The 13,235-nt window shown below is 42.7% G+C and overlaps 2 protein-coding genes across 4 annotated transcripts in view; both read left to right on the forward strand.

The window, feature by feature from the left end:
* The window catches only part of arfgef2 (ADP-ribosylation factor guanine nucleotide-exchange factor 2 (brefeldin A-inhibited)), a 30,125-nt gene extending 23,853 nt beyond the window's left edge, over positions 1–6,272 (forward strand). Inside the window, exons 32-39 of the mRNA XM_030733743.1 lie at positions 803–941; positions 1,169–1,226; positions 1,389–1,497; positions 1,605–1,744; positions 2,165–2,342; positions 2,656–2,794; positions 3,222–3,339; positions 4,691–6,272. Of these exons, the coding sequence (XP_030589603.1) occupies positions 803–941; positions 1,169–1,226; positions 1,389–1,497; positions 1,605–1,744; positions 2,165–2,342; positions 2,656–2,794; positions 3,222–3,339; positions 4,691–4,861 (1,052 nt within the window). The 3' untranslated portion in view covers positions 4,862–6,272. The remainder of the gene's footprint in view (positions 1–802; positions 942–1,168; positions 1,227–1,388; positions 1,498–1,604; positions 1,745–2,164; positions 2,343–2,655; positions 2,795–3,221; positions 3,340–4,690) is intronic.
* A 315-nt stretch (positions 6,273–6,587) lies between these two features.
* The window catches only part of bcl2l1 (BCL2 like 1), a 39,615-nt gene continuing 32,967 nt past the window's right edge, over positions 6,588–13,235 (forward strand). Inside the window, exons 1-2 of one of the 3 annotated variants that reach the window (XM_030733745.1) lie at positions 6,588–6,683; positions 10,775–11,534. In XM_030733745.1, coding sequence (XP_030589605.1) covers positions 10,980–11,534 — 555 coding nt within the window. In that variant the 5' untranslated portion in view covers positions 6,588–6,683; positions 10,775–10,979. Of the gene's footprint in view, positions 6,684–6,724; positions 7,176–8,153; positions 8,302–10,774; positions 11,535–13,235 lie in introns of those variants that run through there. The other 2 variants (XM_030733744.1, XM_030733746.1) reach the window with 2 other exon arrangements.

Here is a 13,235-nt window from a genome sequence, read left to right on the forward strand (position 1 = left end):
TCGCACTTGGTTTCCTGATTATACGTCTCATATGTAGGAAGAACTGTAATGGGTTGGAACATCTCTGCCCTCTCAAAACATTATTTTCTTTAGATTGTTTTATTGATAAAGAAAAGCCCCTCTTTATGCATCAAAATACCCATCCATCTTTGAATGTTTTTTTTCAGAGTCGTGGGGGGGCTGGAGCATATTGCTGCTGTCACAGGGTGAGGGGGGAGAACATCAAAATAATGTAACATTGAGTTGAACCTGTTTGTTTAGCCTACAATAACCCCACCCTGAACTCCAAATAACAGCTCCATGAACTACAGCCATAAAAATAAAAAAAGCTTACTTGTTTTAAATTTGGCCTTTAAAGTCTTCTTCTCATGCACGTTTCCAAGCTAAGCCACAATTTTTGGATATCATTTCAGTCGACTTGCAAGTTTGTGTTTTCAAACTTGTGCAGAGAGCAAACATCAACTTCTGTTTCAGACTGACCTGACTTTCATGGCAACAGTGATTACTTGTGATAAGAGCTGGGTGCAGCTACAACCCTGGGAAAAAAACAAGCATGGGTGATCTGTTGGTGACATTCACATGGTGAATTTGGCAGTACTGAATTCAATGCAGTACACATTGCAGAGGCACACATGTGTAAGGGGTCAGGGTGGGAAATCATTATTTTTGATTCATAATATTTATTTTAATTTGGACAGCAGAATTTTCTCCTCAGGCTTTGCTTCATGCAGAGATTTAAGGCTTTAACAGGCAGCTCAGGGAACTTCAGATGTGTTCTGAAGTTGTTACTACTTCTTTGCAGACAACGAACAGCTGGCTCGCTCCGGTACGAACTGTCTGGAGAACCTGGTGATCCTGAACGGGGAGAAGTTCAGCCCTGAGGTGTGGAACATCACATGCTCCTGTATGCTGGAGATCTTCCAAAACACCAGCCCTCAAGCGTGAGTACTGAGCCTCTGTGCTTCCATTCAGCTAAAATGTAAAAGATGGAATTTAGATATTCAAATATTTACATTTGAATTTAATTTATTAAACATACAGCTGAGTTAATGGGGATTCAAAAGTTAGTGTGTAAAAGTTACTGTTGCCTTTGCGCTGTGATGTGATTGTGATAAGGTTTAACACCACCTGATTTGCGATCTGTTGTTTCTTTTTGCTTTTCAACCAGTTTGTTAACTTGGCGACCAGCTGGACAGGATGAGGAAGCAGTTGATGGCAAACACTTTGTAAGAAAGGGAAAAAAAAAAAAAAAAAACCTCACCAAGTTCACCCAGTGACTAAGCAATGATTATGCACAACATCATCTCTGCACATGCTTCACACCTCTGTATCACACACTAACCCTGTGTATGTTCACGGTGTATTTTGTTGCTCCTGCACATTTCCAGGATGCTGATGTGGACACTCAGTCCCAGAGCAGCTACGACCGAGCTCTCTCTGAGAGGGGACACAGCCAGATGTCCAGTGACGACACCTGGAAAGGCAGAACCAATGCCAGTGAGCACGCACTCTTATTTAGTGTATATTCAGCCTCGACATACATGTAGAGCATGAATACAGCTGCTCATATCTCCACACCTTTGTTGTATTTTTCTCTGCTGCAGGAGTTTCAGACCAGAGGCTGTTTGCAGGCCTGCTGATTAAATGCGTCGTGCAGCTTGAATTAATACAAACCGTCGACAACATTGTCTTCTACCCGGCAACCAGCAAGAAGGAGGATGCTGATAATATGGCTGCTGCGCAGGTAAAGGGAGGCACAGCACCCACTCTATATCAACATTGCTTTTATTCATGATCAGTGTTTTATTTGCATTTGAAGAAAAGGAGCTGAAACAGTGAATAGAGACCAAAATAAGTGGGAATGTGAAAATGGATTCCCTGCCTTCACCGTCACAATTTAAATGGGAGGTTGTGCAGTTAAACTGTGGGAACAGCCAAAGACAAATGTGTTTTCTCCTAGAAATTTGTAGTGAGCATAAGTAACTTCAGTTCCATGAGAGTGTGCTTAGCCCTCAATGGCTCCCAATGAGTTTCACCATTAGTTGTGAGAGGTGGCTGGGGGCCTACGAGGAAGGGCCAGCAGCCTTTCTTATCCATAGTACAGCTTTATTTATTTTTAAAAATCATATACAGCTAAAGTTGTCTAAAACTCTCCTCCTGCCAGCGGGATGCTCTGGAGGAGTCGGAGGCTGATGGAGGTGAGTCGGGTCCGGATCAGGGTATGTACAGACACATGACATCCGCACACCTTTTCAAGCTGCTGGACTGCCTGCTGGAGTCACACACCTTTGCCAAGGACTTCAACTCCAACAATGAACAAAGGACAGCACTCTGGAGGGCAGGTAAATACGAAGGGGCAATCCCTACTATTCTCTATCTTTTGCACATATACAGTATGTACTGCAGCACAGAATGTTCTTCTTTGTTTGTAGCTTTAAGGTTAACCGCAGAGGGCTATCAGTAAATAGTGGGAAGAGAAAAGCAGTGTTATTATTTTTGCCTTCTTTGCTTGTTTGATAGACAGTAGAGAGAACACTGTGATCTACAACATAAAGTCCCTACGCTACAGTAAAATGGTACACAGCTGAACCACAACGCCACACAGCAGCCTCTGTTACTGCTTTTAACAGCAATGTGTGTCTGTTGACCTTTCAGGATTTAAAGGGAAATCTAAGCCCAACTTGCTGAAGCAGGAGACCAGCAGTCTAGCGTGCAGCCTCAGGATCTTGTTCAGGATGTACTCAGATCCTCAGCTGCAGGACTCGTGGCCTGACATCCAAACACGCCTGCTGCTGTGAGTGAAACACTCATGTGCACTCCTTCAGTGTTTCCTGTGTGTCATTGCCAGTTAAATGTTAAACCTTAGATAAATAAGCACCAAGTGTGTCACTGGCAGAAAGGGCAGCACTGCTATTTGTTCCTGTGTTTTGACACATGGCTCATACCTCATTATAAATTTATGAATGCACTCTGTGCGCATTTGGTGTAATATGTTGGCATGCTGAAGCGGGGTACATATCACCTTGTTATGTTTGTCACTCTAACCAGTGACTCATGTATTACAAGGACAACACATATGTGAGATGTTCCTCATCATTAAATAACTGCCTCTATGATAAAGAGGATCCAGCATGATAATCAGTTTAGTGTTGCAGCTCTAATACGGACAGCTTTGTGGTTGTTATAATCGTGTGTGCGTTGTGTTGTATTATCTCTCTCAGGGTGTGTAGTGAAGCTCTGGGCTACTTTATCAGTCTGACCTCAGAGAGCCACAGAGAGGCTTGGAACAGCCTGCTGATGCTGCTGCTCACCAGAACACTACGGCTGCCCGATGACAAGGCAGGAACTCACACACACACACACACACACACACACACACACACACACACACACACACACACACACACACACATCCAACTACACATTAGTAAGAACTAAGGCTGGAATAAATATTGAAATTTATCAGTATCATTGTAGTGATTATAGCTGGATGTAGTGTTGCATAAAGTCTTTCTTCAGTAAAGTCGTACCTGCGCCACACTCTCCAGCTCACACGGCCCCGCCCCCGCTCTCCCTCGAGCACACTCTGTGTTCTCCCGCAGTAAGGATGGAGACACAGCACCAGTCCAGCTTAGCCAGCGTACTTACAAATGTAATACTTAAATTGTATGTGTGACAATAGACAATAAAGTTAATTAACTTGTGGAAACAGCACACAAAGACAAATCGCTCTCTTCAAAGTTACCGGACTGCCCAGAAGACTCTCAGACTCGTGAAGGTCAAGAGTTTAATGGGGTGCAGGACGTGAGGATTATGGAGCTTTTGTTTATAGGCATGTCCAACCATGATCAAATTTAGAGCAAGATCTAAACTTACTGAAGGGTTGAAGTCAAAAATACTTGGAAATTTAATACAAATGTTAAACTATTGTCAACTGACAGAGAGTAAAAATTAGGGATACACTGATAGATCTGCCAAAGATCAGCATGAGCTGATACATCCCTGTAGAATAATGAATGTACTCTGACAAATAATGAAGTTTTGTGCAGTCTGATTGTGTGATGGAGAGTTGAAATAGGTTAGATATTTTTAAGAAGATTTCTGTTTCCCTGGAACAAATGGAGAACTGAAGAACATAAAAGTACCCCAAAAAAAAGGCAAATCTGTGCTTCCGTAGAAACAAATATTTGTTCAGTCCTTGGGCATTTATGTCATTTTTATGAGCTTTCACATATAAATTATGTACTTAGAAAATGTGCATGATTCACAGATGATTCATGCCAGCCTGTGACTCAGGGTGCCGTTCCAGGTCATTTTAACCCCAAACCAGAACTGTGTTGCTAGAAAACAGCACAGCGTGCAGCCAGCCGACAAACCACTGCATCAACAAAAATTAGACCAGTATTGTTACAGTGGACTGACCGGCACCATTTTCTTATGCAAGCTCTGTTTCCACTTTTGGGGAAGTTGCAAAAACAGAGCTACATATTGTTTATCTGCCCAATGCAGTCTCATAATTCCACAGAATTGCTGTTAAAACAGCAAAAAAACCCCAACAAACATGTATCACTGTCAATATTTTCATTTAACGCCCTGCCGTGAACTCGTCCGTCCCTTTTGTTGTGTATGTTCTAAATATTTCCACATGCAGTTTTTAGTCTTTAAATAAATATTCTTCTTTTTGCTCCAGTTTAAGCCTCATGCTTCCTGCTACTACCCCCACCTGTGCGAAATGATGCAGTTTGACCTGATCCCTGAGCTGCGGGCCGTCCTCAGGCGCTTTTTTCTGCGCATCGGCTCCGTCTTCCACATCGCTGCTGCTCATCCAGAGGGAGCACCCACCCGGATTCCCACAACCTAAGAAGGGGGTGGACGGGGAAGCAAAGACAACGGTGGGCACTGGTGAGAAGGTGGACACAACTCCTGAGAGACTTTATGCCTCCGTTCGGACTGGATGCGATCACAGATGGGTGATGAAGTCTAGCTTTTCTGTCAGGACTCTGCATTAAAAGTGTTGCTGTTTTCTGCTGCACTCCGCGGCTTGAAAAACCTTCATCCTGACCCTTGTCCTCCTCTTTATCTCGGAGATGAACAGCACTGTGACCAGCACTCTCTGCTGACTGTAGTCATTCATCATCCCCCTGACGCTCATCTCAAAAGAACTGTAAACAAATAATTTATTGGTATTATTGCAAACCCTTTCACAGATTTTGATGTTTTTCTTTCATCTTTAATTTTTTAAATACTTCAGAAGAAAACAAAGAACGTCTGCACACTGAAAGCAAAATGAACAATCCCATTCAATTTGATTTCCTTGCATTTGCTCTTTGTAAAACATGAATTTTGGCCACCTGTGCCTGTTAGAAAAAGGTGATCTAATCAAAATATGTTTCTTGTGTTAATGTCAAATCCCAAAGCATTATTTATCTCTTCTGTCTGTGTTAATATCAAGCAGGTTTGTTTAAAAAGGCTGAACATCACAGCTGCGGGAGAAAACAATCCGCACCTCTTACAACACTATCAGTGATCATCATTTGGGACGTGTGCTCTGTGCGACACAGCCGTCCCGTCATCTCTTGCCTATCAGTGAGATTTTACTTATTTATTTGGCTCACTTTCTTTGTCTGTGTTTGGATAATTGCTGGTTTACAGTGGACGGTTGGTTGATATACTGGCTGCTTCCTTCTGCTGTGCATTCCTGCGTGTGTTGACCCGGTCAGCCTTACACTGGTGTCGATGCCTCCTGGCTTTAAAGTGGACTCTGGAGACCCTCCACTCATCCATCAGTTGGACCTACAGTACTACAGAGCAGTTGTCTGTCTTTGTTTCTTACGGTTTGTTCAAGTATTAACATGACACGGTGTAACAACTTACACTGGATGCTTAGAACGCCCCTTCAGTGTTGACCCTCTTCCATATTAGTCTCTCAGAGCAAAACCAAAACTCGCATCCACAGGTTCCAGTATCTCTGCATCCTGGATCATTTAGTTTGTTCCATGCCTTTTTTTTAAAAGAAGGATGTATGTAATTATTTAAAGTGCATTTAAATATTTTTTGAAAAGCATTCCTTCCCTTGCAACTATGGATGTCTACTTCCCTAAAGCTAGGGAATATATAAATATATATAAATATATACAGTAAATGAAAAAAAAATGCAGACTGTAAAGTTTTCAATGTAAAATACATAGAAATGAAAGTGCTCTACGGTTCTATACATAATATTGTGATGTAATCTTCTAAGCATTTGGTGAAGTAATCAATAAACCTGAGTTCTGACCCACTCCAGTATGTGCTGGTGCAGTCGCCCTCACTGAACAAACAAGTACCAACATTAACTGCTGCATTCACTGACCTCCAGTTCTAGTGGGAATTTACAGATGTACACGCAGCCTCGTATAATGAGTGAAATGGAGCGATCATCAAAAATACTCGTACTGGTTGTGCGTTTTCTGACCAGACCAAAATTTAGCCAGTTCTAGAAATATTTAAAAACTATGAATGTGTGGTAGATAGGTATATAAACATGCCCACGGGGTGGCACTGTACTCAAACTGGTGGTTACCCTGAAGCGTGCCAGGTTTTGGGGTAACAAAGGTTACTATGGAGACCCCTCACATCTTTTGTTACAGAAAGTGTAAAGATGCGAAACAGCTGCTACATGGGCCCTTATGAAGAACACTGCGGTAAATAATAAACCTTAAATTTAATAAGTAAACAATGAAAAATGTGACAGTTGCGCTCAATGGCCAACTTAAATAATTTATGCCTGTGTGTCAGACGTGACGCTTCAACACAACTAGCTCACTTTTAGCAAGTTACCGCTAACAGTAGCCGGCTAACATTAGCTGGGGCTCCCTACGTGCTAGCCCCTGCTGGCTGAGAGGTCACGCCGGGAAGCGACCTGAAAATCTCCGAGACATTACCGCGGCTCCGTTAATGCATTTGTGGCACAGTGGTTCACGTTAGAAAACGCCGTCGTTCTGCTAGTTGGAGTGAGCGGAGCCAGACGGGAACCGGTTACGTAGAGAGCGTAGCTGTGGGCGGATCTGCGGTAGCCAGTAGCCGAGCAAGGCGACCACCTCCGCAAGACGGGCTAGCAATGACGGATAGGGTTGATCCAGCCGGGGTTTGGATTGTGAGCCACCAGACATGATTTTATGAAGACCACCCTACAAGTAAGAGTTCCTGCTCGATATACAAATGTAATTGTGACGTGTGTGCTGAGGGCGCTGGTGAAATAATAGGAGGAATGGTAGAGAGGGTGGATTTTTCCTCTCTGAATCCTGCGAGAGGAAAGAGGTCGACAGATTAGGAAAAAATGCGTAACGATACTTTTGTTCCCCTCAAGCTTTGGGGGTCAAATGAGACTCTTTTTAATGCAAAAATATACATGTTCATTGTAGTAAACGATTTTGCCTCCGTTTTTTGTTTTTTTTTGTTTGTTTTTTTTTATTCTGCAGTCTGCGAATTTGCGACTTCATGTATATGACAGTGACAGCCATATTCAGAGGCTGGCTACAGCAGCCTTAGTAGAGCAGGCGGAGCGGTGTCTGTCAGAATAGCTTACTTAAGAACTGAAGCGTTGCAATTCTAATTTCGGGAGTGGTAACGTCTATATAAAGCTAGAACACAGGGTGTCGCAAAGTGGCATTTTTCTAACGCGACGTGATAAAAAGGCTAGGAATTGGAATCATGCTGCGTTCACGGACTCCGCTAGTACAGTTTTCGTTATAAATATTAAAATGTGTGTGGAATACAGAGTCAAAGCGGAGTTTATTTGAATTATAGTGGAATGTTGGTGCTTCAGGTGTGTTATTTATATTTGATTTATTACACTAAAGCCAGATACATTATGAACAACTAGCGACTGTACAAAAATACGTCCCTTTCTATTCAGCAACCGAATTGAAAAATCAGTCCCATTTATTTTCTAACCTTTTTTTAAGCTTTATATTGTAAAATAATAAACGTTTAAAAAAAAAAAAACCTCTCAGATATTTCTAGAGTGAGTATTATCGTATGTGTGACGTTTGAAACCAAGCGCGTACGAGAATTTTCGACAAAATCGTGAAGGCGTCGATGTTACGTAACGGGGAGGGCTGTCCGTGCGGAGTGAGAAGGGGGGACGTGGGAGGATACGTGCAAACACTCCTGAGCACAAAGTGGTTATCTTACATTCTGACAGCTTTTGTATACGCAAAGCGACAGACGGGCTGTCTGACAGATTTGGGACATTTTCACTGAGAGAAACCGTGACCGAGAAGAAGAGAACTCCCCGGAGTTTGGTATCAAGTGTTGCTGGTAAGACGCTCGGAAATTGGCTTTAATCCTTATATTTACATCTTTGGTGGTGTTAAAAATGCGACTTCATATTTAAATTGTAAATATAGATTAATACCCAGATTGGGGAGGACTGACACAAGCGCAGAATGCGCCCTCCAGAGGGAGTAGCAGGTCTAAACCCTACCCTGGTTGGTTAATGTGTAAAATGACAGTTTAAATTCCACCGTGAGAAACATCTACACAGACTCCAGTTTACTTGAACCGAGTTAATGTTTGAGTTAATGCCGCGTTCAGGTGCTACATTTCGTCTCGACTCGCTGGTATTCCTTGCGGAGCTGGGCGCTGTTTACATCACTGCTGGCCCATTAAAACCCGAGCCACGTGTTGGTAGCTGGGGAGCATGTGGCTATTGTAAACACTGCTACCTTGTGGGCGCTGTAACGGGCTTTTTATGTTACTTTTACTACCAAATGCGGGTTAAATAGTCAGCTGGGTGTCTTTTGATTAAGTTTTTTGGGCTTGGTGAAACTGCAGCAGTTTGTTATGATAGCCCAGAGCCAGCTGACACTGGATTGTGCTTCTATTGTGCTGTTAGGAGTATTGTATATTATTATGTAATGCCACCAGCAGTATTTGCATGGAACTCCCTCCCAGCTACCGGGCACCCTAATTATTAGATTCCACTTCATATCAGCTTAAATGTCAGTATTGCTACAGGAAAGGTCAGGCTCCCACATGATAAGCGGACAGTTGGAGATCATCGGCAGGTCACTTTTCTCCCACATCTTTTTGTGTGTACCAGTGAATGGGGTATGATGACAGCAGCAGATTAGAGAAGGGGCTGGGCAGTCAACTGCTCTCACAGTCTTTGTTTCAGGGACCTCAACTCAATTTAGAGGCTGCAGGACGTGGACGGAAATAATTAATGAAGTAATTTGTATTGCTGTACATCACAGTAAGGCTGCAGTCAGGATTGTGAAAGTAAGGGTTAGAAAAAAGCAACTAGCATTAGCATTTAACTGAAGGTGCTGGAGCATCTGTCTCTCTCTTCTTTTTTTTTTTTTTCTTTTTCTTTTTTTTTTGCATTATTTGTGAGCTTCTTGTTGGTTTTCTTTATGGTTGATATTTTCTGATCTGCTTTTTTGGGGGGGGCAACCCAACAAACAAGCTGATAAAGCGATATCCTTGGTGTGTGTGGCCAAGGATTATACTAGTCTGACTTAATTTCCCACATCCCAAATTACATGTTGTATTTGGGAAATATTCCAAATATATTCAGATTATCCATTCCTCATATTATTAACAAGTTAATCCATTATTATTATTATTATTATTATTATTATTATTATTATTATTATTATTATTAAAGGATATGTTTTAAGGTTTCTCAGCTAAAGATAAATGTCGGTATCAATATCTGTATCTGTCATTTTATTTACTAGTGTACTGATATAAGTGAACAAGACCAATACAAATATTAAGCTGATAGATGAGTGCATACCTGTTTGTTATGCTGATGTTTCCAGTCAGTGGTAGTTTATGAAATGCTTTTGTATACATTTTTTTTTAAAGTTGTTATAGTCATTTTTATTTACTGTAAATAAAGGTACATTTGTTTGATCTGTGTGTGACCTTTGAGTAATAGCAGTAATAGCAGTTTGATACATCACTGCATAAGAAGCATCAAATTACTCAAGTTCTTGCTGCATGTGTTTGCTAATCGAGTTCCCGACTTTAAGTTCAAAGGGAGTTCATGTCATTATGCATATTTAACAGCACTCCAAGTGTTTTTAGTTGTCCACTGAAACGTAAATGAGTAAACTTGATGAGAACAAACTCCGTAGCTGAGAGAGGCAGCCAGCATCTCCTATATGCTTTAATTATTAGATTGTATTTTACAGTATCAGCGCTGTCACCACACATCCATACTAAAGCTGACCGCCTCATAATGGAAGCAGTCATATGTGTTGTTTATGCTTTCGTGCCAACCTCCAACACCAGTAATGAGGAGGAGGCTGTAAATTTTCAGAGAAAGTCAGTTTTGTGGGGAGATTTAAGGGCATTTGTGTGAGCGAGAGAATAACGGAGAACTTGGAGTTGAGATAAACAAGATGCCTGAAAGCTCCCCTTAGAGGTCAGAGGTTACTGATTAGGAGATGGTGACTGTCTGCGTGGAGCTTCAAGCCAGACTGTCTTTCTGATCTCTCTTCACCTGCCTCACGCCTCCTCTCACATTGTCTCTTTCTTTCTGTCTCTAACGCACACACATTCGCTCTGCTGTCGTCTCATTAATATCATTGCCATCTGCTTCATATGTAACAGCCCAATTAGAGAGACGCACTTTGACCCTACCTGTCCAAATTTAATTTGAAGGTTCATAGCTGTCCCTGTGTGCTCCCCTCTCCTCACACACACATGCGTGCGCACACACATATGTAATCGTAGATATACGCAATCCAGACTTTGACCTTTCATTGTTGTCTCTCTGCAGGGCCTGAGCTGTGCAGCCTTGTGTAGGTTTGGTTTTCACCCCCCCAAGTGTCCCGTGGATATCAGCTGACCATGGTGGTCTGAGCAGAGGAAACGGGAGAAAAAAGCCTGGCGCAGTGTGTGTTCACTAACATAGTAAGGCTTGACCACAAGAGGAGCAAAGAGACAAACCGGAGCAAAGAGGAAAAAGCACATTTAAATACAAAATGTCTCAAAACAGAGAACTGGTGCTTTTCTACATAACGTATAAACTATCCCAGAGAAACTATCCTCTCAACCACATAGTACTCAACGAGCCTTCGAACAGGACTGATGGGGGGGCAGCAGGGTTGGATGAGGAACAGCGAATAGATACACACGCCAATGGGACTTTTAATGGCACAAGTCCCGGTACCCCGCCAGCGTCCCCGCAGCGGCAGCAACAGCCGCCATCAACAACGAACCTCGACGCAGTGAAGGAGGCGCTCCGGGACACAGCCAACGAGTTCGAGCTGCGATACGCTCGTGCCTTCAACGATCTGCACAGCCAGCTGCACATCACGCCGGCCACGGCCTACCAAAGCTTCGAGAATGTGATGGACGAGGTGTTCCGGGATGGCGTCAACTGGGGCCGCATCGTAGGGCTTTTCGCGTTCGGCGGGGCACTGTGTGTCGAGTGTGTCGAGAAGGAGATGAGCCCCCTGGTGGGCAGGATCGTAGAGTGGATGACAGTCTACCTAGACAACCACATTCAGCCCTGGATCCAGAGCCAAGGAGGATGGGTGAGTCACACACAGAGAAGCACACATGCTGTTTGCTTGTATAGCTTCTTTCATAAAAGGACCCTTTAACATTGCTGACTTTAATTACACAGGCAAGGTAAGCTCAGGTCGCCTGCATGGAAAATTTTCTTGCTGCCACTTTTACTATGCACCCCAGCTGGCACCAGTCAGGTGGAAAATAAGGTTAAACCTGTCCTTACTTTTCCCAGCTACTTCTGGAAGTGTGTTTGCTTTTGCTGCTTAGTGATGACTGTGACTTGATTGTATGCAGCATTTCCCTGTCAAGAGCAGATTTGCTTCACTGTGTTAGCCGTGTGGCTTTCCTGCCTGCATGGCTTAACCTCCAGAGCACAGTTTTTTATTTAATTTTTCCATCCATATACATGTGGTGTTTTGGTGATCTAGCAAGTCGACTTGAGACTGTGGCATGTCCCAGGTGTGGTTGGCTGCAAAACCGGCCTAGAAGAAGAGCCTTAAGATTAGATATGATGAAGACCTACACAAGTCTTGTGGTATAAAGAAACATCTGTCTTTAAAGGCAGTAAAAACAGAGTGCTTGTGTGGTCAGCAGCTGGTTCAGCTGTTCTCTAATTGATCAGTATCACGCTGCTCAATGAGCTGAATCGAAGTGGGAGCTTAACAGCCTACATCAGGGCTTTGGTAGTCTCCTGCACCCCGCCTGGGGATCGAAGTTCTCTCATCACAAGGCAGGATGAAGTCCAGGATTTTTACAGATAGCTCTTTGTTTTACTCTGGTCAGTTGATTGGCTCTGTGCTTTGCTTTTTTTCCCCCTCCTTCCATCATCTGACCATTTTATCTGTGCATTTTTTTTCCAGTTGTCCTTCACCAAGGCAGCTGCATACAGATGAAAGCTCAGTTTTTGTTTTTTTTTTTGCTTTTTTCCTAGGGTTAGTTTTAAAGTCAGCCACCCTGGTATCAACAGTACCAGTGTGTGTTTGTGTGTGCTCGTGCACACTTTCAGGACAGATAAGGTCAGCTCTTTTTCTCTGTCCCGGCTATTTGATGGTATGAGGGCGAGCGGGAGAAGAGGGGCTGGTTATATTTATCCCAGCGCTCCATAACACCTGGTTGAAGGTCGACTCTATAAAAACTAGCATCCCTGTGGCTGAAAGCTTGCAAAAAATACAATATGAAAGTTCCTTACTATGCTGTTTATATTGTAGGCTTTAAACATATCCATTTATTTCACCACCTGACCAAGTGGTATCAAGTTGTGGTGGAGATGGCTGACAAGGATCTGATTTGTGAGAGTAAAGCTTTGCTGCTTTTAAATGCCAATCATGCAGTTATTTGACTAGATGCTGAGATGTCTGACCACAAAGCACCTGCAGCTCTGAGCTCAAAATTACACTGCTACTCTTTTCTGTTTATTTTTTTGTCAGCTATGTGTTGCTGTATTTCTTGTGTTGTTGGTCTAGTCTGAAATATCTCAACAGCCTCTCGCTGGAGTGCCATGAAATTTTGTATGCTTGTTGTTGCTCCTTGTCAGGCTGAACCGCAATAATTTCAGCAAATTTTATGTAATGTCACAATATTAGATTTTACTTCACAGTCACCATGGCCAGGCTAATTCATGGCAACAATAATGTTGCAATATCTACAGAAATGAAAAAAGAAAATCCAGAGTCCATTACCAGAATAATAATGCTTTTAATAATAATTTGAGTTTATATAGAATG

The sequence above is a fragment of the Archocentrus centrarchus genome, chromosome 7 (assembly GCF_007364275.1).
Source record: "Archocentrus centrarchus isolate MPI-CPG fArcCen1 chromosome 7, fArcCen1, whole genome shotgun sequence".
Taxonomy (NCBI): Eukaryota; Metazoa; Chordata; class Actinopteri; order Cichliformes; family Cichlidae; genus Archocentrus; species Archocentrus centrarchus.